Here is a 22,413-nt window from a genome sequence, read left to right on the forward strand (position 1 = left end):
TTCAATAGCGGAAATAGTGGAGGACCGTCGAGCAGCTATGGAACCCCGAATGAAAGTGGATTCGGTGGACGATCAACCAGTCAGCCTAATAGGGGTGGAAATAGTAACAACGGCTATCCATCCGGAGGCTCAAACGGAGGAAGTTTCGGTGGGGCTAACGGCTATCCATCTGGAGGTCCAAATGGAAATGCAGGGAATTTCGGGCACGGGGATGGAAGTTTTGGAGGAGGAGGAGGAGGAGGAGGAGGAGGAGGAAGGGGAAATGGCGAGGGTTACAACGATAACGCGCAAGAGGAAAGTACGGTAAGTGCATATGTTATGCATATGTCTCGTTAAAATTGAACTAGAAATAAATATGGCAATTATCCGAAGCGGAATGATTTTCTTCAGAAATAGCCAGTCTGTTTGATAATTCTGTAGAACTACCTTTATTACAGGTTTCAGTTTTTTATCTCTCTATTTTCAGGAGCCGGCAAAATACGAGTTTTCCTATAAAGTGAAGGATCAGCAAACCGGCAGCGATTACAGTCACACGGAGACTAGAGACGGTGACCGAGCTCAAGGCGAGTTCAACGTTTTGCTTCCAGACGGTAGGAAACAGATTGTCGAGTATGAGGCTGATCAGGATGGATTTAAACCGCAAATTAGATACGAGGGCGAAGCGAATGCCGGCGAAGGATACGGCTCCGGCGGGTCGAATGATAACAACGACGGTTATTCTTCTGGTCGACCAGGTAGCAAGAGCGGCGGTTTCACGAATAACTCAGGATTTAATGGAGGCGGTAGTAACGGTGGTTATCCAAGTGGTGGCCCCGGCGAGGGAAAGCTCGGCGGATTTAATAGCGGAGGCGGCAACGGTTATCAGTCGGGAAGACCAGGTGCGATAAGATTGCGATCTGCCGTTTAATTGAGTCAAAGTGACGTGGAAAACAAGTGGAAATTTAGGAAGAATGTATTAAAGAACTTTTAACTCTCGTGTAATGAGATATTTAAATATTGTATATAAAGTCCATACATTAAAGAATCTAATTTTTCATAATTTTGCACTTAAGCATTGATATTCTACTGCATTCTAGAATTCGATTTCTTTCTCTATCTCACTATCATTTAAATAAAATGATTTAAGAGTAGATACTAGGTACATAATTTTTGTAGAAAAATAATAACTTACATTGTGCACTTTAACGTACTATTTGTGGGTTCTTTGAGAAATTTATATTTTACAGCAGGACAATCGTTTGGCCGAGATAACGATGGTGGTTTGAGCGGCGGTGATAGCGGCGGCTACTTTTCCAATCCTCCTAGCAATAACATCGGTGGCAGTGACAATGCGAATGTCGGAAGCAACAGACAAAACGGCGGTAATAATGGATATCAATATTAAAGAACACACAATTAGTTCAATAGATTTAGAGATTATCACTATCTTGGATAATTTTGCAAAAGGGTGAAAAATCGATTAAGAAAAATTATTTATCATAAATTTATCTGTATATTTAGCCAAATATTATTTAACAGTAGTCACACGAATAAATAACTTCCGTATCATCATATTATTATATTATCCATTTGCGAGATTTTCTATCATCAACAAAAGAGACAAATTTATTAAAATACGAAGATACACCTTGCGCTCTGTATCTTATCTAAGATTGACTATAAAGATCTGTATCTTAAATGTAAAATTTATAAATTAATATTTATTATAATTATTATTAATGTCTCACGTTCATAGCACGACTTATTTAAACTTGTGTGTAGCAACCTTTAATTGAGCAAAAAGAAAAAAATAAACGGATGTATAACCGATATTGATGCAAATTCTTTAGCATTGCAAAAAAAAAACATACTTTCCTTCGTATGACTGTCCGTTGCGATCAATCGAAAGACATATTTTGAATCTCGATTGCTCTTTTGACAAGCAAACATACGAAAATTATATAATAATCGCGAAATCACCATGTAGATCCAAACTTTAAACCGTTATGGAATTAGACATTGTATGTGTGCACATGTGCAGCTGCATAGAATAATTTCGTCCTCTTACGCCGAACTAATTTCGCACTTCCGCGGCGTGCTCGGGGGAGCGCGACCTTAAGGGTCGCACGACGCGCTCGTACGACAAAGATTAACACGGCAGAAACACGGCCGATGTGTACAATTACGCAGGTCCGTATCCGGCTTGCGTTATATCTCGTGCGACCCGCTCGCCCGGCCGCTGCGCCGACAGGAAGTCGAAGTCGGCCCGGTCCGCCGCCACGTGTGAGTTTTGCTGGATTAACTTGCCGAGCTGTGAAATCCGACTGATCTGAGACGACAAAAATAATCCTCTGAGAGGATTGTCCAAAAGTAATCTTCTATCCAATACCTTGAGAAAGAAAGAAGATAAAAAAATACGCGTATCATGTAGGTATAATATTTAATTTAAAATCATTACGCGTTTACCGCAAAGAGATTCAAGTTTTTTCTAAGAAAAAGACCTAGCTTTGAAACTTATTTCCTCCAAAGCTTAAAATGCGAGAGAATAATGATTAATTTCACTCTACCATTTCCTAGAGAAATGTCTGCGCAAATATATACTGTCCCTTTCACAAAATTCCAATTTTAAATAGATAAAATAACTTCGTCCCCCTGCATTGCGTAAGTTTCGCGCAGGACGATTGTGCGTCTTAGTTAGGTGGACACTTTTGAGACGGCGGCGTGAAATTCTCGCGTATTCACACGGGACGACGCATCGGCAATATTTCATAATTAGTTGCAATTCAATTTGTATGGCGACGATATGCGCGCGCGCGTATATGCGTAGACGTGCGCGTGCAAATGCGCATAAATATAGCCAGCGCAACCAGGAACAAGAGAAACAGGTTCCAGCCACGGTACCGTAGATCCTTAAGGCATCATTGAGCGAATGGTAAACCAGCTGCGCCCGCTGCTCGGGATTTCACTGTAAATGTCAACGTAAAGCACGCGAAACGTCCCTCCGATTTAAAGGAAAGTCGTTCCGCGAGCCGAGCCGTATAATAAAGCCATTGCGCGAACGCGAAGGGGATGAAAGACGCGAAGAGGGTGTTCATTCAACGACCGACTCTCGCACCGACGCTTACGGAGGACGTTTCACTCTTTTGCGATCTCCTTCGCCTCGTCCCCGCATGAAAATATTAGCGAGAAAACGAAGTTTTAACGCTCCTCGTCAACTTTCAAAGTACGGATTGCTTATTCGTGAAAAAAAGTCACAACGAGCTCGCGAAAGAAGAAATGAAAGAACGGAACAATATCATCGATTTTTTGTCGATCGACTTAGACGGTATTAGAAGCCTGATCGGATAGTCGGGTATTCATGGAGAGCATTGTAATTGACGCAGCGCGAGGAGGAGGATTCTCGCTATTCCGAACTTTCCAAACTTTCCTAACGCGACGGCCGTTTTTTAATTTCGAAAGGTGAAAAAGATATTGTTATACGCGTTATACGGAGCGACGTAGCCCCGTTACGCTTAAACAGAGATACTTGCCGGGCACATTAGAAAGTTGCGGACTTTATGAAAGTACATGAGCCCAAGCATCGTTAATTACCGCTCCTCTGAGAGTGCGAAGTGGTCTAACGTCCACGAGGATGCTAAACGCCCGCCCCCGCCGCCAGACATCAGTCTAATTATTTTAGAGAGATGTGAAAATTGCCAGATCATCTCAAGACAATTTCGCGCCGTTCTGTTCTTCCTGTTAGCGAAGTCGGACATGCTTCATATATCTTTGAAACAAGTTATGTTCTCGTATCGTATTAATTAGTATATGTGCAATAATTAAAAAAAGTTTTGATAAAAAAGTTTCGAGCATCACAACAAATATTGATCAATAAACAATTAGTTTCGTAAGCAATATATTTATGCAATTAAGATAATGATTATTTTGTAAGATTAAGAATATAAGGGCTTCATCTCGTGTTCTTTCTTGCCGTGTAAAAATTACCATCGTTCCGCTCTGGTTAGGTATATTTCACATTTTGACAAAGCGTGTTAGCATAGAAAATTATCCCGTCTGGGTAAACAAGCTGGAAACAATCTTCTGGGATCTGACAAATTTTTCACACCTCGACGTAACGTTTCGCGACGAGGCGTCTTGTTACCGGGCGCACTTAGGTGTTTTCGGCCATATTCGGCGATGCATCCGGGCATTTTTACGAGCCAGGCTGGACCCGTCGGTAACCCACGGCCGCGTTCTCCGTCTTTCCCCGGTCCCTCCTCTCGTCTTCACGAAACGTAATCGTTTTTGCAGCCGGTCCGGTTCTCGGCGTCACCGACCTACCGGAACGCGTCGCGCCGGGCTCGAGCGCGACGACTCGATCGGGGCCCCAGGTATATATGAAAAGACGAAACGGACACGCGGAAATTCCACCGTGATTTTCGCCGGCGCTTCCCTTTTTGCATCTTTGCGCGAGAATCAATGAGCCCAAGGACATGAGAAGTGAAATCTTCGCGTCTTCCAAGATCCACGATGAGATTCTTGCGGATCTGAATAAATCGCTCCGAAGCTTTATTCGTGTCTCGTCAGAAAAAAAAGAGTAGAAATAATTTAAGAATGTCCGAGTCACTTTTATGCCTCGTCTCGCTTCTGTTATAAGATACAGACTTCCTCCGGATCTCGGAGTAATGTTATCAAGATAATTCCAGGCGATACCTCGTTACGGATGCTGGGATGAACCGGGAGGAACGCGTTAGCATTGAAAAAGAGCGACTTCCTCCTTAGCAACAGTCGAAAGTAGAAAATCATGCTACTAAATTTAGATTAAAAGTGGACGTTGAAGAAAATACAAACGACCGTTGCTGAAGTAAGAATGCACCTGAGGCACCAATGCAACGCGTCTTATTCTTACAATCCGATTCTTATATGCACAAATGCGAAGGATCGCGGAGCGAATTCGCCTCGACGGCGCGGCAAGTGCGGCTATTTCTCGCGGGAATTTATCGTGAAGGATCCCTCCGAACGGGTCTTAAACCGGGTGACTCTCCTCGCAGGACAACGTATCGAAAGAAAAATCCAAAAATATCCTCGGGGCCTCGTTCGCGGATCCCATGCGAAGAAGGAGAGAGGGAGATCTCGGCGTCGCGGCAAAGAGAGATAGAGAGATCGAGAGGATGGCCCCTACTCCATTCGCGGAGAGCAGAATCCCACCACGAATGGCAAACGCACAGCGCGACGGGGAAGAGCGACGGGGTGGCGAAGAGAGCGGCGGCAGGACGAGAGCGAGAGGACGGCAGAGAGATTCGTGGTGAGAAACGGAGAGGAGAGACCCCGGCGCTGCCCCGAGTTTTCGGAGCAGTCGGCGGCGACGGTGGAGCCAGTTTCTCGTAGCTGCTCGTGCGGCGGCAGCCTGCGGCGGCATCGTGCCCGTGCCCGCCGTGTATATCTCTCCCCTTCAGTACACTTCAGTATGAAGCCGACGACCGTGCCAGCTGCAGCGGCTGCACCTGCCGCACCGTCCTCGACAACGCGCGACCATCGTGTACACCGCCGCGCCTGCGACGCGCCGCGTCGCCGTGCCTCCTGATCGTGGGACGAGACCCCCGCACGCGTCTCGGAATTCCGTTCCCGTCCTCGTCTCGTACGAAGAGGATCCTCCGCTGGGATCCTCGCTGCGTAAGCGGATCGATCGCCGTACGGCCAAAAGGGGGAAGGAACCGCGCGATCGCGATTTCTTTTCTTCTTTCTCTCCTTCGCTCGCTCCCTTCGTCGACGAAGGAGACGCCGTTGGGATTCGTCCTGGCGCGTGCTCGTGCACGTGTCGCATCCAGGTGGACACAGATAGTCGCGCGTGCATCCGGTACGCGCGCATGCCGGGCGAATCGTCCCGCGGGTGAGAAGAACTGTGGATACGCGAAGAAGGCAGCGCATCTCTCGGCGTTTTCCCTCTTGGACTAAAAGTGAAAACTCCGTCCTTCGTCCTTGCTCCGTTCGTCGCCTTGGTGCTCGGACTCCCGTCGGTGATAACCTTGGTAATTAGGCGAGAGCGGACAGACTTCGCGGGATAGCGCGACACGATCATTCGTCGCGGCAAGGTGAGTCCCGATTCAAGCCTCGAGGGTCAAGAGCGGTCAGACCTCTCGCGCGACGCGACAAGCGCGACCGCCTTTGCGAATTCGGAGTCTAGGATTAATTTAGAGTCTTGGGATCTTCAGAAAACTTGATAGCGTTCAAAACTTTTGAGCTGAGTTTCCTAACTTCAATTACGAAATATTACGCTCTCTTTTAAATAAATTTCACTTTTTAATTAATATATGCAATGAATTTTACTAGAAAGTTTTTTTTAAATAATATATTCATAATTTTAATTCTTGGAAATTTAAGAAATTATGCTAATTAACCATTGTTTGTAAAAATTTCTTTTTGGTAACGAGCAGATATCAGATATTCATTGAATATTCTACTTCAATGATGTAATGTCATTGTATAATAAAACACGGTTCGAGACGGAAGACATGGAGAGAAATAATTTCAACGGAGTGTCAAAAGAAAAAAAAAATATATATATGTATATTGTAAACTAAATTAGAAAAATACACGTAAAAATACGTAAAAATATAGAATCTATTTAAACGCAAATTTCTCCGTCCCCGATTGTGGAATTTATTCTCCGTTTGATCGGTGCGATGTATCGTGTTGATCGTCGTGTTTAGATTTAATTGGCATTTCGCGATCGTGGAACTTGTTCTCTAACTCTAACTTGTCGCACAAGTGACGTTAAGATACACATTTGTGCAAATAACGCGAGACCCTTCTTTCATCGCCGAAAAAAAAGAGGAAAAGAAACCTTTATCCTCGCGCTTCCGCCACGCGTTTTACAGTAACGCAACAATAATAGCGTTAATAGCGGCAAGCCGTGCGGGGGCCTTCATTAATGCTAGTCGACGAAAGATAGTCCTTTGAAAGCCTGAGAACCCGGATGATTTACCGCGTCGTCTCGTCACGACGAAGACCGTCCCCGACGATTTATTCGGCGGAGGTCGATGGTCTCCTTTTCCGCACGAATCGACGAGAGGCCTGCCGCCACGACCTCGACCTCGGGAAATAACGCGGAATTACCATCCCGGATGGCTGGAAACGGCCGGGGATAATGTAACGTGGGACCTCGAGGTCAGAGAGAGACGATCGCCCGTAGTATAGTCGCAACAATTCTCGCTAATGTGTTGCATTAATCGCGAACCCATTCTTCCTCTCTCACTCGCTTTCCTTCTTTCTCGCTCTGCCTTCTGGGACAAACTACGGAGTCGAGTAATATTTTCTTAGGTCTAAAATTGTGGAGGTGTGAAAATGACCGATTAAAAACAATTGGTAATTTTCTTAGCTCTATAAAATTTAAAATTTCCTCAAAATCTCGTATTTTTCTTCAATCTTTTTATCGTAGTATCTTGCGCGCTGAAAGTTATTCTATTCAGACAAATAATTTTTAGGTCAACAATTTACGCGCTAATCAGATCGGAATTCTGATTTTGAGAGTGAGAGGCGAAAAATTATATAATTATCGCTAATGTAGCGCCTTTCGATTTGGCGAATTTTAACGACGCAGACGCGACTTCCTCTCTCGGCGCGATCGCAGAACCGTTTCGTTTTCGCGATCCGCGACTCGCGTCGACTCTCCGTACGTGTTTCACGCGCGTCGCAATTAAAGTCGCAACTTGTCTTCAGCAACATGGCGACGGTGTGTCCCGGGGAAGGCAACCGCAGAGCGGCAGTCATTAACTCCCGACACAATGCCGGGCAATTAAACTGGTTTGTGTGTCCCCGCTCGCGAGAAACTCGCTTAATCTAATTTCCATGGCAATCTACTTAATTAACTTCCTGACGGTTTTCGGACCTTCGGTCGCGTTCGCCGATTAAGAGCGGTGTACCACGGGAAAGCGACTTTTTCACTGTGCACAATGCGGCGGCGTTTACCCGTCGTTAACCGTCGATCGCGTGGGGTATGAAAGCGAGCGCCAGGTCGATGCGGCATGTTTCATACAGAGACACTCGGTAATACGGTATAGTAAAGGACGTTGCAGGTAGAAAATACCGTCCCGAAGAAAGGTCGTTTAAACTCCCTCTCCTTACGTAAACGGCGCTTTCCCCCTTTAAAAGCTTTCAGAAGCCCATCTAACTTTCACAAGAATAAACAAGGTAAATAATAAAAATAATTAAATATCGAAAACCGCCGAATTTTTTCGTGGTACCATTTGCCGCTTCGAACTTCGTGACCCGTGCGTTTAGCGTCCGTGGAAAACTTGCTGACCCTGTAAAATCGCTCGCATGGGAGCCACAAAAGTGGCACGCACAAGCAGGTGAAAAACACATAAACGCCGCACCTGTACGGGTACGCGGAGAGGCATTCAATGCGGTATTAATTGAGGGTATTTAGCTCCCATATATTATCGTCGTGACACAAATAAATTCTATAGGAGGACGGTGGCGTATAATGCGCCATCGATTCCCGTTTCGGCGATAACAGCTGTAAGAAACGACGCCGGCCAAACTCGTTCCTATTATCGTTTAATAATAATCGCCGATTTGTCTTCGGGAACGGGACTAGAACGTACGGGCGAGAAACCGTATGTGAAAATTGTGTAACGCCTGATTCAGGCGAAACGAATATACAAATCCGTGTACCGTTTGACGTCTTTTACGAAAGACTGGAAAGACCAAGTACGACGTGTGTGTGTGTGTGTCTTTATCAGTCTTTTCTTGTTCAGGCCTATTAAGATCAGAATAGCGATTAATACGTAAAAAACATTAATCGCAGCATATTGCCTCATATATAGCGTAAAGAAAAACGATATTCAAAGTGCGTTTCTCAATAATGCATAGTCCTCTTACTTAGACATTGTTATTTAAAAAAAAATGGAAAATACAATTATTTCTTCATAAATAATTATTTAAAAAATATAATGAAAAGAAACAAAGAGTTGTGCCTACGTTGCGAGATTAATTGCCGTACTCCGCAATTATCAGACGCGTGTGCTGTGAGATACGGCGAACGGGTACAGGTGTGGAAAACGGGTTATCTTCGCGAGACGAGTTCGAAAACGATATGCGCGATCGTCCGTGAACGCCAAGCAGTCGATCGTTAACTAAGTCGACGGCCAGTCGAATCGCCGCCGTAAAGATTAGCGCGCGCAGAGCGCGGCCGCTAAACGCGAACGTGGCGGCGCAAAAGCAGATTACGGCTCGCCCTGAGTACATCGTTACGCGCAGCCTTTTATGCCCGGCTCAAATCGCCATTTAGGTTCTGTTTACAACGATCCTCGAGCTACGGTCGGACTATGACCGCGAAATGGACTTCTCCTCGCGTAATACGGCCGCGGCCGCGGGATTCGAGGTCGAAAATAAGCCCAGTTGTCGAAGTTATATCCAATCCCGTAAACCCTTCAACTCGGCGATTTAGATTCTCCGGCAGTATTTTGCGATAATTAGAAAATTGTCGCGAATTAATCGGGCATCTTGTAGGATCACGTGGCGGATTATATCCCGCGGGAGTTTCGCAGCCTGGTAACATCGCGTCGGATTACAATCGTGCTTTTCGAGTCGATTTATCTTATATCTTATTTCATTTGGATTCGTTTCGCTCGACAGTTTGAATGCTTCTTCGAGACTTTACGTTAAACGTAGTATTTTTTGGTGGGTGACCTGATTATAGCTGATAAAGCGCTGATGAGGCGCGCGCGATTTCAGCCGACCTTCACGAACACGATCGGTTCTTGTCGCGCCCGCACACGCAGTTACGTTCGCCGCGTGTATTCTCGATTTATTTATAGTCGACCTTTAACAGTACTCTTACTCGGATCTTTTATATATCCCGGAGGAAAGTTGGACGGTAAAAGCTCATTTTAACGGGCGCAGCCGCGCCGCGGCGAGTGCATCGAGCACGTAATTGATCGATAGCTAACTATCTTTCCCAAGAGCGTTACGTGGCGGAGGCGGTGGAAGAGAAAATTATCGACTCACGCGCGCTTACCGTCTCCTCCCTCATCGTGGAAGAAGAAATCACGGCTCGTGTATCCGGCCCGGCGTTCGATATGTATTTCCAGTTTCAAGAAGTTCGCGCGACTCCGAGAAAAACAAGCTGCTTTGTGGATAGTCGAACGCGCGATCCGCGTTTCGAGATATCCAAACTCTCACTTCGCGCGACGTTATATTAGTTAATATTAATTAACCGCGAGCTCGAAATGCAGAGGTTGCGAAATTAGTTGCGCTACATGCAAATCCGGTTTCTTCAATTTCGCGAGCTAATTCATTTTTACATAACATACACATATCTTCGAAAAATCTTCATCCACCGCGACTTTCCCGTTCGCTGACCTTACGACGACGTGGGCCGAGGGGAGGAGGGAGAAGGAGAGTTCCTCAACCCATTCCCGGTGGTAACAAGGCTAATGGAGGAACGATCGTGTTGGTCGGCTTTTCGAGGTGCCGCCACACACGCGGGTAATTTCTCCTACGCTAGATTCCGCGGGAAAAACAAGACCGTAGGAAGAGGAACGATCGCCGCCGACACACTCACTTGTCACTTACTCAGCATTCGACGCATTAAGCGCGGCAGAGATTCGAACATCGTAGTGTTTCACTCTTAGAGTTGGTACTTTCGAACGAGGTAAATCAAAGTCTCCATCGATAGATGTAGTAAGCAGAAGTTATATGTGCCTTCTCTTCAAGTTTCTTTTCACATAAATTATTGTTCAAAATTTTGGTAGAAAAAAGCTCGAGGAGAATAATAATTAGTATTATTTTCATAACAAAAAAGAAGATATAAAACAGTAGAAAACGGCGTAATATATCGCGCAAATAAAGACGTAAATACTACGAACTAACGTGAAGACTGAACTCGTGTTGGATTGAGCGTGTGTTAGTGCCTCAATTAATCTCCATGCAAAACGTCGTGAACGCGACACCGCTGGCGACCTATCGCTATCCCGTCGGTGAGAGACATCGGCCGTTTATGGTCAAGCTTAGAGACGTGCAGTGAGGAAACTCTGACGCGCGATTCAGAAAGCGGAGGTCGAACAGCCTAGAAAGATGGCACAGCACTCGGCCGATCGTCGTCGATCGACCACGCGCGCAGCGGGGGAATTTTCTAAAGTGATTAGAAATAATTGCGTCGCCGCCAGCCCGTAGGCTGGAAAAGTAAGGACGTCGGTACGCGCCCGCGGATCGCCGGGTCTTAATTAATTGACTCGCGACTCCCGTCCCCGAACGAGAGAAAGAGAGAAAAAGAGAGAAAGACCGCGGGAAGAAAAAGGTCGTCGGCGCGACCGGAAGTAAAAGCACGCGGGAATCATCGTCGATCCTTGGGATCTGCTAATAACGACGCCTCGTTTGACCTCGCGCTTACGTTGACGGTGCAGTTAATGAGAGATCGTTTCCGACAAGTCGTTGTCGATGTGCGCGATTTCGCCGGAATAATCGCGGAGAAGAGATGCGAGATATGAGAAGCAGTGATTCCACGAAAAGGGGCACATATATGGGAACGTTGTGAACTCTTTCGAAGATCGATCTGTCAGATTCGAACAATGATAAATCAAATAATCGTTTTAAAATTAACGAGGGATCCCGATTCAATGGATCTTGGGGCATGTCAGATTTGACTGATGCAAGAGATTTGCACTTTCCTCCAATTAAAAGTAAGACGTGCGCTACATTTGCCGTGTGCGAATCTTAAAACGCCGCGCCGCGGCTCTTCTCCGTGTCGAACACGAGACTATATCGTGTGATGAGAGGGAACGATTTGTATCCGCGAACTATTCCGTAAAAGCGGAGAGATAGCGGAATGGTAAACGGATCAGCCGTTCACCTCGCCGACTCCGTGATCCGCGCGTTTTCTATATGTATACATAAACCGATTAGGAATAATTATTACTGGCGGCGGATCGAGCCACTGACGGCTGGAAAAGCGAGGACGTCCGGCCTCGTCGTTCACGCCGATTTTATTAATGCGCGCCGTCCGATCGGCAGGTGGTGAAAATGGTCCTAATTAATGCTCCGCGGCGCGCACGCGGATCCGTTAATCGCCCCGACACGTTATTAATGACGCCGACTTACCGATCGTATAGACCTGCGGATACGCGCGCCTCGGTGCTACTTATGTATCGCGAGATGCGATGTCGATACGAAAATTATAATGCTCCGCGCCAAGAGTCCGGCTGCTTTATGGCACTCCGAATTAAATTCCGCAAATGGGACGGCACGTAAAATGCACACGTCGATACCGACTTCGCCGACGTTTACCATAACGCAAATCACGGGCGCTCGCCTTTATCGCCCGTTATTTACCGTCTCCGCTTCGCCGCGCTCTCGCGAAGGGGAAACGCGAGATAAATTTTCAATCTACGTGCCACGTAATGACAGTAATCAGTCTCCCACTCACCTCGACGGTTTCTCGCAGCTTCGGATGAAGCGACCGTCTGCGAAATTGACGAACGCGTTCGCGCCCGCGCGCTCAATTCGGATAGATTTGAAAGTTTCAATTAAAAGGATCCCCTCTCGCCGGGGGTTGGGAGATAACGCGCGCGCGCGCGCGCGCGCCAGGAGTTTCTCTGGAGATGGATCACGTATTTCATTATGATCCACATGCATCGCGCGCGTGCGTCATGTAGCCGCGAGCGTGTATTCCTCTTGTACACACGTCGCTCGCGGAATCGCGCCTGCGTCCACAAAAGTGGAACGAGGCTCCCGGCGCGCGTCTCTTCGCGCTCGGCGCGGCGGCGGCATTTTCCCGTCGCGCGTTCCACCTACAAACTATTTCGCGAGGTGGTAATGGCACAATCCCACTTTTCCGCCTACTTTTTCATTATTTCTCTCTCACCTGAATGCGGGGGGTGCCGTGTATGGGTTTCATGCTACACGACGGTAGGCCGACGCCTTCGGGCTCAGAGACGCGCGAAGGCACGCGACTCCGCTTCTGATGTACGTTTCGAAATCCCCGAGGCGCGAGATTCCCCTCTCACGCAACGGTCTCACGTGTCTCTACCCTTGAGACAATGGAAACGACTTTCCTAACACTGATGAGGATAATCCGTCGAGAGAGAGAGAGAGAAAAAGAGACGATAATCGACCAATTGGATGATAATTATACATGTCAGTTTTAGTCGCCGATAAGAAAAATTGCGCGCATCGTTGGAGAGAAGGACTCTCGCGAAAGCTGTGTCAACTTGACTTGTGCAGAACTCGGCGATTAGCGCGTATCGAAAGGCATTTGCAGAACCGCCGAGGGTGTTGGTCACGGCTAATTCTCGCCGCGGTAACGAACTTGCTGAATTTACGCGGTAACTTGCAATTTAGTCGAAGACTTTCTCGCGTGTACGTCATTTACTCTATCGATCGTACGTCAAGCTGGGAACACACGCGCGCTTACTTGCAATCTCGCTCAGGCAAAACGCTTGCTCGCCCCGGTCGTTGCTTCACGTGTATGGAAACTATGGAAAGTGCGAGTTATCTGGCTCGGCTTTACGTTACAATAAGGGACACGTCGCTCGAAGACTTTCGAGCGTCCTAGCGGGAAGGAATTCCTATTATGCGCAACGTTAATGAACGCATGAGCCACTCGATCGCTCAACGGGGTTAATATTTCAGGCAAGACTAGATCAAGCTCATACTTTATAAGATATGTGAACTCGTGTTACAAATTATGCAGAGTATACAGGAACGTCTCCGAACGACGCGACGGTTGTTTTGGAAAAGGTTGTTCCTGTGTATTATAAATTAATTATATATCTTCAATGAAATTAGTATTTTTATAGAAAACTAATTAAATTAACTAATTGTTTACGTGATTGCGTCATATTCCGTGAAAAGCGAAAATGAAATCTGTCCTAGTCATATGTTTGCATCTATGTCCTGAATTCACGTTTCGCAGGTGTGAAAAGCAGCAAATATTTAAATTTAATGTGTAAATTAGTATATAGCGAAATTTTACAACGACCGCTATTTATACGTCGTTATTAGCGGGTCTGCGTGAATCTCTGTCGGTTTTTGCCGTTCACTCGCGGGACGGACGGTGCAACATTGTATTATTTACGCTCGCGTATATGCGCATGTCATTACACCTTCCACGTAAATTGTTATCTGATTACAGACGGTGAACTTAGACCAGCAGAATTACGTAGTTCACTGGCGTAATTACAAAGGTTGGTCAGTACGCGAAACCTACGCAAGTCTGAGAAATGGACGTTACCGGTTGAAGGGTAATGTTAGCCCTAGGATGCGTTCCGGGATAAAGAATGATAACTGCAGGATGTACGATTATTTCTTAATAACATAGAAATTTCCGAACGTTTTTGATTCAACGATTTCTTTCTTCTTTTAACACTTGCGAGACCGGCTGCGTATCGCACCAGGTGTAAGCCGCGTTCAACTTTATTCTTCGATCATTTCGGTTCTTAATTTCTAGTTATATTGGTCCCCGCAGATAGAGTTAAAATTGAACAGTGCATTCTAAGAATAACATTAATTTTTTTTTCTTTCCACGTAAATCTTTTCTCTCATTTTGAAGCATTGTGATAGAAACCGAAAGTCGAAATTAAATAAGTTCGAGGGTAGACGTTATCCACCATAAATTTCACACATCCCCTCGGCCGTCTCGCTCGAAAAATCTCGCTTGCGCGAGGCCGCTCGCACACCGCGCTGCGCCGCGAAGAAAGGGTTAATGACGTTCCCACGCCCTTCGTCACGATCATCCACGGGTCGTTTTAAAAAAAAAAGGAGAGGCTGGGCCCCGCGGCCGGCGCAAGTTCAAGCGCGGAATGAATCTTCTCTCGCAAGACGAATCTCCCTTGCTTTCCATTGTGCGGGCGACACTTAAGTGACAAATCGTGTATCGCCGTCGGGAGAAACTAGCGGTGCGTTCTTTAACCTCGTGTACAATTCGCCTTTACATCCTCAACAATGATGTAAAAGAGACGCAGAAATACGCAGAGACCGAGACGTGTCTCGTGGCACGGCTTCTCGATCGAGGTATCCCCTCGACGAGTTCGACAAAAGGACTGCGTGGCGCAATTTTTCTTCGTTTTTTTAATTTTATTTTTTTCCAAGAGCACCGACCTCGCGATACACGCGCGGACACTTTGCACAGGTAACGATTTCCGGCGATAGCCGTAAATTTGTCAAAGGTTGTCGTTCCGCGCGGCGCGGTGAATCACTCGCGCGAATTACCATAACACTATACGAGCCGTTGTGTTGTATTCGCGGCGATATTTACGGGTCGTTTTGCGACGAATACCGGGCGACTTTACGGCCTATCTTCTTGTATTAAACGTGCACCTTGTACGTTTTCCCTTCGACGTTTGGCTGATGTTCGACGCGTAATATGCCTCTCAGAGATAGACAACGATGTGCGGTCGAGCGACCGGACGCGAATGAAGCGCGCGACGAGGAAACTCGTCAAAATGAACGAACGGAGGGAATTTCCGTGTAACGAAGTTATAAATCGTCTCTCGCTTGACTCTCCACGAGCCACGGTTAAAATTGCCACAAATCACGCGCCGAAATTTTACAAGTGGTTTCGCAGAGATTTACGGATCGTCGTATTGTTTCGCGGCTGCTGCCGATAATATACCGCGACCCTGAAGAATCGCGAAATGTTTTAAGCCGGTAAAGGTTCGCCGAATAAACTTGCATTGGGAAAGGCGTGTGGGATTTGCCGGCACATTGAATACCGTGATATGTCGGATTCTTTTGTAAGTGGATAGCTAATCTCTTCCAAATTATTAAGTCTAAAGATCCATTCATAAAATTTAAAAATTTTGAACTCAAAACCTTAAAATTCAGAAAAAAGTACTTTTAAATTTAAGCATTCGATATTTTTTTGATCAAGATGTTGATTTAATATTTTGGGGGAGAGATCCCTGAACACAGAGAGGGGGATCCTTGAAATCTCGAGACTCCGAAAGAGAATTGTGGAGTTTCTCTTCCGTGATCATACAATCGATCATCTATTTAATGAGCCGCGCTATTATCGCCGGATTAAATGTGATACGTGCATCTCCCTCGTGAACTTAATGTCACGAAAGTTACGAACAATAGGTCGCGTTCGCGGCGTCTAGAAAGTAATTCTCGCCGTGAGAACATTTCCGTTGTTGTGTTGACCATTCGGAAATACGAGAGGCTTATTGTAGGCGACGGAGTCTCACGATCGTACGTTGGGTATTCGGGGTCGAGTGCGTTGACTCGGGTCTCGCGTTGACTCGCGCGTCAGCCCTCGTGAGCCAGGAGCTCACCACACCTAGAGAGCATCGATCATCCTTCGAAGGGCACACTTGACGAGCGAAGAGCTCGAAGCTCGTGGGACGCACCGTTCCTCTCGTTCCGCTCGTCGATGTGCACCGGGGTGTCCCAGAGAGGCGCGCGGCTAAAGTCCCAGTTTCAAAATCCGGTTTCGCGCAATGAAAAGTAAGAGTGAGAATAGAACGGGAACGTACAACGTACGTGCGATACCGTGCGCGCGGCCGTTACCGCCATTCGCGCGATCTCCGCTCTGAACCTCTGAACGTAATTCACTTTGACGTCGCGGCCGACACCGCCGCGCCGTTGCGTACGTGCGAATATCGCATCGGCGGCGATAGATTTCTGAGAGAGGAGAGCTCTCGAATTTCCAGCTTTCTCCATCCACGGACAAAACGGAGCGGCCAATCTCCCGCTCGTTTCGTAGGTTGATGGAATCGGAGCCGAATCATTACCAAGCTGCTTTGGAATAGTTTCGTTGTAATTGGAAAGCAACGCTTGCGGGATCGCGCTTGCCGTCGAAACCGCCGCGCCGGAGAGATTTGGCGATCAAACGCGCACTCGCGATAATAATTTCGGGGCAATTAATAAATATATCGGTCATAATAAACATATTAAATATTATAATAAAAATATTATATGTATAATAAATAAAATACTACGTGATGTGTAAGAATATTCGAGTATCGTGTATAATTTTGATGTTCTCGGTGTTTAAACTTTACTGTAGGCAGAAGAGACCCACATGGGCGATGTGACTGTCAATGCGGAGAACGGGTATAATTATTTATAGATCCCTAGAAACATAAACTGTACTGTCGTGGGTGTAATTTCGACCCGGCTTGGCGGAGATGGGCCTATCTAAACTGTCGAATAAAAGAGACACAAGTGGCACGACGCATAACTTAGCTGCACGTCCACTTAGCATATACGATTCGTTTAAAAATAGTACTCTTGCTTGATTTTATTCCGGGGATTTTGATAGTCCCGCTCGGTGTTTACACTTTCATAACGTTATTAACACTTCACTCCTTCACGGCCGGTTGCATTGAACTCCCTGCGAGTAGCGGCTGCGTTCTAATATCTCGGATTATCACGGTTTCAATACATAACTTTGATCTAACTGAAGAGAGAGAATGAGAGAAAGAGAGCGACGTTATCGCGGAGAGGCGCGGCGCAGATTGGAATTATTGCATTTTTGTGGAGCGTACGTTGTGCGCTGTTAAAGAGGCTGGCGTCGATTGATGGCCGACTCGTCCTCCTAACGTCCAGTGTCGCGACCCGAGCGTAATTTAGCAAGGCTTTATCTAGCGTTATTAATCGCGCGCAGGCAGCTTAGCGCGCTCCTCTCTTTGTGCCGCGCCGCTGCGGCCTTCCGCTCCGAAATCCGAAGTCGAATTTGTTCCGCGTGACACTTCGCGCGCCGCACGCGGGAACTCCCTTGCCCTCCCTCGATTGACGCCCCGAGGCTTAATTACGGGCGGTTAATAAGCTTCGGGAGCAAGGGAATATTGGCCGATTGGCACCAAGTACGCGATATGGGCGACACGCGCGAAGGCCCCTTACTGGGCCAGTAGGCCACATAAGAGCCGCTCTCCAATCATTGCCTCTCGGCGATCAGCTCGACTCCGGCTTCTCGCCGGCAGCGTCGCTATGACAATGTACCACAAAACGCCAACAAAATAATGCGGGAATTTTTTTTTTACCACGTCTCGTTTATCCGCAAACTCGCTCGCGGATGACGCACGTGTATGGAGCACTCATTAAATTCAGAACGTTTATTCGCGGCCTGCGGCCCTACGGCCGCGTTTTCGAAACTCTTCCTCTCGCGAGATCGGAATATCATTATGAAAGATAATTGCAATTATTTACGTCGGCAAATCGCCTCACCGACACGCGAATGTTCCGACGTATTTTTCAAGGATAACTAATTGCTCACTCGTGTAAAGATACGCTAAATAAGAAAATAGAATAAAAATCTATTTTTCGAATCTACATCAAACATTTTACCGAAAATTTATACTTAAATTTATCGCTTATTTTTAAAAATTAGACATTACATTTATTTTGTCCATTTTGTTTCTTCGGAAAAGCATGGCGGGCGCGATCGGGAGCGGCGACCCTTGACGATCCTTTTCCCTATGTCTTTCGCACACAAAATAATTCCCGCCGGTCGCCAGCGCGAGACGCAGGATATCCTTGAAGCCTCCTAACGGTCCTGCCGAGACCTCCGCCGCGTCTGCAGTCTGCACCTAACCGAGACTTCTCGATAGTGTTTTCTCCGCCGCATACGGTATACGGGTGCGCACGCGTATTATATATCACGTGTCGCGCGTATAATGTACAACCTGCATATCCCGACTGCATCCTGCACCTACGCGGGACGAAATACCGGGCTATGCGTGTCGCGCCTCGTTTCGCTCGCATGTATGTTCCCAGGTTTCCATGTCGGATCCGTTACGACAGACTGAATTTCGTGCCACCGACAATGGATAAATCGGTGGTCAACCTGGAATAGTGATATCCCTCCCCCTCGCCCTCTCCGCCCCCGCGATTATTATATGTATACCCGAAAATGGATGGATCAGAATATTGTTCGAGTGATTGCGGAAAGAAAGTGGCGGCCTTCTGGGCTTTTAAGTCCTGAAGTTGGTAGAGTTTGAACACTTAATTTTTTAAATTCTCGGACCTTGATACCTTGACTTGTTAGATCCTCGAACAGCTGATCTTTTTGAATCGTAAAGTTGTGTCTAGAATCTCGGTTTTTGGTACATCTTCAAGATCTAGAAGATCTGCCGCCTCGCGCGCGTTTCGTTATTGCCATATGTTTTGCATATGTAAACGAATTGCGAGACATTTGCATATGCACGTATTGCTACCGGCGATCATGCATATCGCGCCGTTACTTCCATCCCGGTTCCCACACGTGCGCTATCGCCATGCTATCGTCTTAGATTCCGTTTGCGTTCGCACGCAAGAAAGGGTTCCGATTGCCAACAACGGAAGTTAATCCGTTATGAAGTTAATTCCTTGTAAAAACGCATCAAAACACATCGCATCAAAATTCATTAAAGTTTTGCGGGAAGATATTTAGGCGAGCTCCTTTATAAATATTCAGAGAAAAAAAGAAGCTGAAAATATATTGTCATTCGAAACGATAATCGTATCTGAAATTCACGTTTCCTTAGCGAGATTTACATTTAAATGTAACGTACCTAGTCGTAACGATTTTTATATGGCGCATTTATAATCATGACGATCGTTCTGATTCCCACGTGGCGCTCTGTCATCGTCTTCTTGAATTTCGATAAGAGTCTTCGCGTCGTAGGTCGAGAGATCCTACCCTCCCTCGCGCTAGCGGGTGAGAGGACAACGATCTCTTTGTTGAGCACGAAAAAGGTTGAGCGATACCGTAAGCGCGAGGTCATAAGTCGCGTCAGTCTACCAGCCAGTCTTACTTTTGATAGTATATACACGATCGCCGTCCAAGATCTGGGACACGATTCACTTAATTGCGCCGCGATCGATCGATCTGATCGTGCGCGACGATCGCGAATTCGAATTGTCGTAAATTCGCTTTAGCCCGCATATAGCCCGTTAGAAGGGCCCGTAGAAGCCACGTGTAGTTCTTTCTCTCTCAAGTAACGGAATAACGGCCATTATACCAATTAGGTATTGTTAGTACGTTAATTACATATCTATTATCTATTGATGCATTAATACTGTGCTATTATCTTCAATTTGTTATAAAAATTATACTATCTGTGGTACTTGCTGGCAGAAGCATCAGATCAGCCCTTCCGGAACAGACTTACACTCGTTTATTTACCGAGGATTATTTGCGGTTGTTGATAAGGCGCGAGAGGACAGTCGTATAATTTCCCACCAGGCGGTTCTAGGTATATCCCGTTAGTTGTGAATCACCGTGCGTGCGTTTGTCACAGGCGCTTTATGGCAAATTACTTAAATTACTAACGATGCCCGAACTAACGAAACACTTTTACGAGGAAACCGCTTACGCGTGCAGTCGGTTATTGCGTCATTTAAAGGATAACGAGACGCGAGAATATGTAAGTACCAAGACGGCTGGCTGTCGTGTTGCATATATACGCGTCGCTTCCACGGTCCAGCGACATTGCGACACAAGTCACGATAGTAATTAGTACATAGAGAATAACGAATAGTTTTTGCTTCGTCGGCGGCCAAGACGAAATGTTCGTAGACGATGTGGATCGTTAACCACGGGATTCTCTATAAAAATAATTGTCGAGTTTGTCAGAGCGACGGCGGTCTAACGGTGATCTGCCTTTCTCGGAGACCTCGAAAGATTAAAGATTAGGAAAATGACACCGATACGTCCATTAATGTTTAATAATTTAGATAGCAATTAACATCACATTCGTCTAACACGATACGACTACATGCGACATAAGGGTTTGACACAATTTTATTTTTAGATTTATAGGAAAGTTTTAGCCTAGGTATATCTATATCCATATCTATCAGATACACGACAAAACGGCGAGATCGCATTTCCTGTAAACGAGCGTTGCCCGCGACAACATCGCGACAGGTTCGAGCACGGCGTATAGCATTAATCTTGGAGACCGGATCTCGTCCCCGAATCGCAAGGAATCGCGTCCACGACTGGTCCGGAATGAAGTCCTACGCGTCGGGGGGGTCTCGGCATCGCGGTCGTATGCAAATCACGTTTCATAACTCGTTACCCGCTCGCCGGTTTTCCAGGATGAGCGTGTCGGCCCCGTTCGCGTCAGCTCGAGTTTATCGATCTTCATCTCGTAATTTTCCGGATATCCATCTGGCGATCCCACGCCGCGAGACGATTTACGACGGGCGATATCACGATAACGTGAGAGCACGAATCGAACGATGAGTTATACGTGCCACTTGCGCGCACAATGATGGAATTATTAACACCAGCCTCTTAGCGTGCCGTGAGTCCGATCGATTTTCGCGGTGAATCGGTAACGAGAAATCCGGCTACGATAATCATTATTACTGCGACTAATTGGACCGATGTACCGTCATCTCACGACGGACGAGAGATCCAAATGAATATAAATCCATCCGCGAGCCGTCCCGCCGAGATGAAGTTCTCTCCTCGTGCTTTATCGTGATCGTGGCCTCGTGATCGTCCTATGATCGTGGCGGCGTAGAGGATACCGTGGAAAATCGATTAAACGCCAAATTGATGCTTCACAGTGTACTACGGCAGAGGCTAAATCCGGAGGAAGAGCTTTGCCTCGGGAAATGTCGTTATTTGTAAGCCGTCTCGGGTTCGTGGATACACAGAGCTTCCATTTAATTTCGAAAGAAATAATAAAATAGAATAATAATATAATCTAATAAAAGATCTACAATACATTTCGCACGTTTTCTATATAAGGCTAGTAATGAGGGAGATTTCCACTGCGCGTTATATTCAACGGAGACACCTGTTAACCGTTCGTCAATGAGGGCACCGCACGTTTCTTAAACGGCCAATAACTGGACAATTCACGCTATGACACTTAAGTCGGGCAGGTGAAATTTTGCTTTTCACGTATAGCGGCCGCGTTCGGGAGAAATTGGGCGAACGAGATTGCCTCGATCATCGGCGCGGCTTATTTATTCCCTCTCCGTAAATGAGATAATTTTTCTTTGTCGCTAAAGACGGATGGGCTCTTTCCCCCTGAAAAATTCCAGCCAAGTCGATTTCAGAGGGACACTCGGCTCTTTTTAGCGATCGTCACTTCCACGAAAGTGCCGCCTATCCGAGAGAATGCAAAAGTTTGCGGAACCCTCATCCGCAAAGTTGGAGCGTCTCTCACGGAAGATCTTTATGGTATTATCTTCCACCAAACTTTATATACCGTCGGCGTTTATTCCAATGAACCTCGGATCTATTCTCGACCGGATTCTCTCTCGGACGTCTGGAACCCCCTTCTAACGCAGTTATTGTACTCAGGTAGGCGTTTCGCTCGGCAGTGGTTTCGGTTCTTGCCAGAGTAAGTAGCCGGCGGATATCCGTGACTACTTAAGGGACCGTATACACGGTGGACCGCCGCGCCGGCCGATATGCGGTTTCGAGCGGAGAGAATCCTAGCCGAGAGAGAGAGAGAGAGAGAGAGAGAGAGAGAGAGAGAGAGAGAGAGAGAGAGAGAGAGAGAGAGAGAG

At 46.6% G+C, this 22,413-nt stretch overlaps 2 protein-coding genes across 3 annotated transcripts in view; both read left to right on the top strand.

Annotated features, from left to right (window-relative positions):
- The window catches only part of LOC112455596 (pro-resilin-like), a 1,933-nt gene extending 549 nt beyond the window's left edge, over positions 1–1,384 (top strand). The window contains exons 2-4 of the mRNA XM_025017608.1: positions 9–303; positions 467–878; positions 1,227–1,384. Of these exons, the coding sequence (XP_024873376.1) occupies positions 9–303; positions 467–878; positions 1,227–1,384 (865 nt within the window). The remainder of the gene's footprint in view (positions 1–8; positions 304–466; positions 879–1,226) is intronic.
- Positions 1,385–5,364: 3,980 nt separating this feature from the next.
- The window catches only part of LOC112455612 (storkhead-box protein 2), a 76,708-nt gene continuing 59,659 nt past the window's right edge, over positions 5,365–22,413 (top strand). For both annotated transcript variants that reach the window (XM_025017634.1, XM_025017635.1), the window contains exon 1: positions 5,365–6,050. The gene's annotated coding sequence lies outside the window, so the exon portion shown is untranslated. The remainder of the gene's footprint in view (positions 6,051–22,413) is intronic.

The sequence above is a fragment of the Temnothorax curvispinosus genome, unplaced genomic scaffold, assembly GCF_003070985.1.
Source record: "Temnothorax curvispinosus isolate PA1 unplaced genomic scaffold, ASM307098v1 QBEX01006268.1, whole genome shotgun sequence".
NCBI classification, from domain to species: Eukaryota; Metazoa; Arthropoda; class Insecta; order Hymenoptera; family Formicidae; genus Temnothorax; species Temnothorax curvispinosus.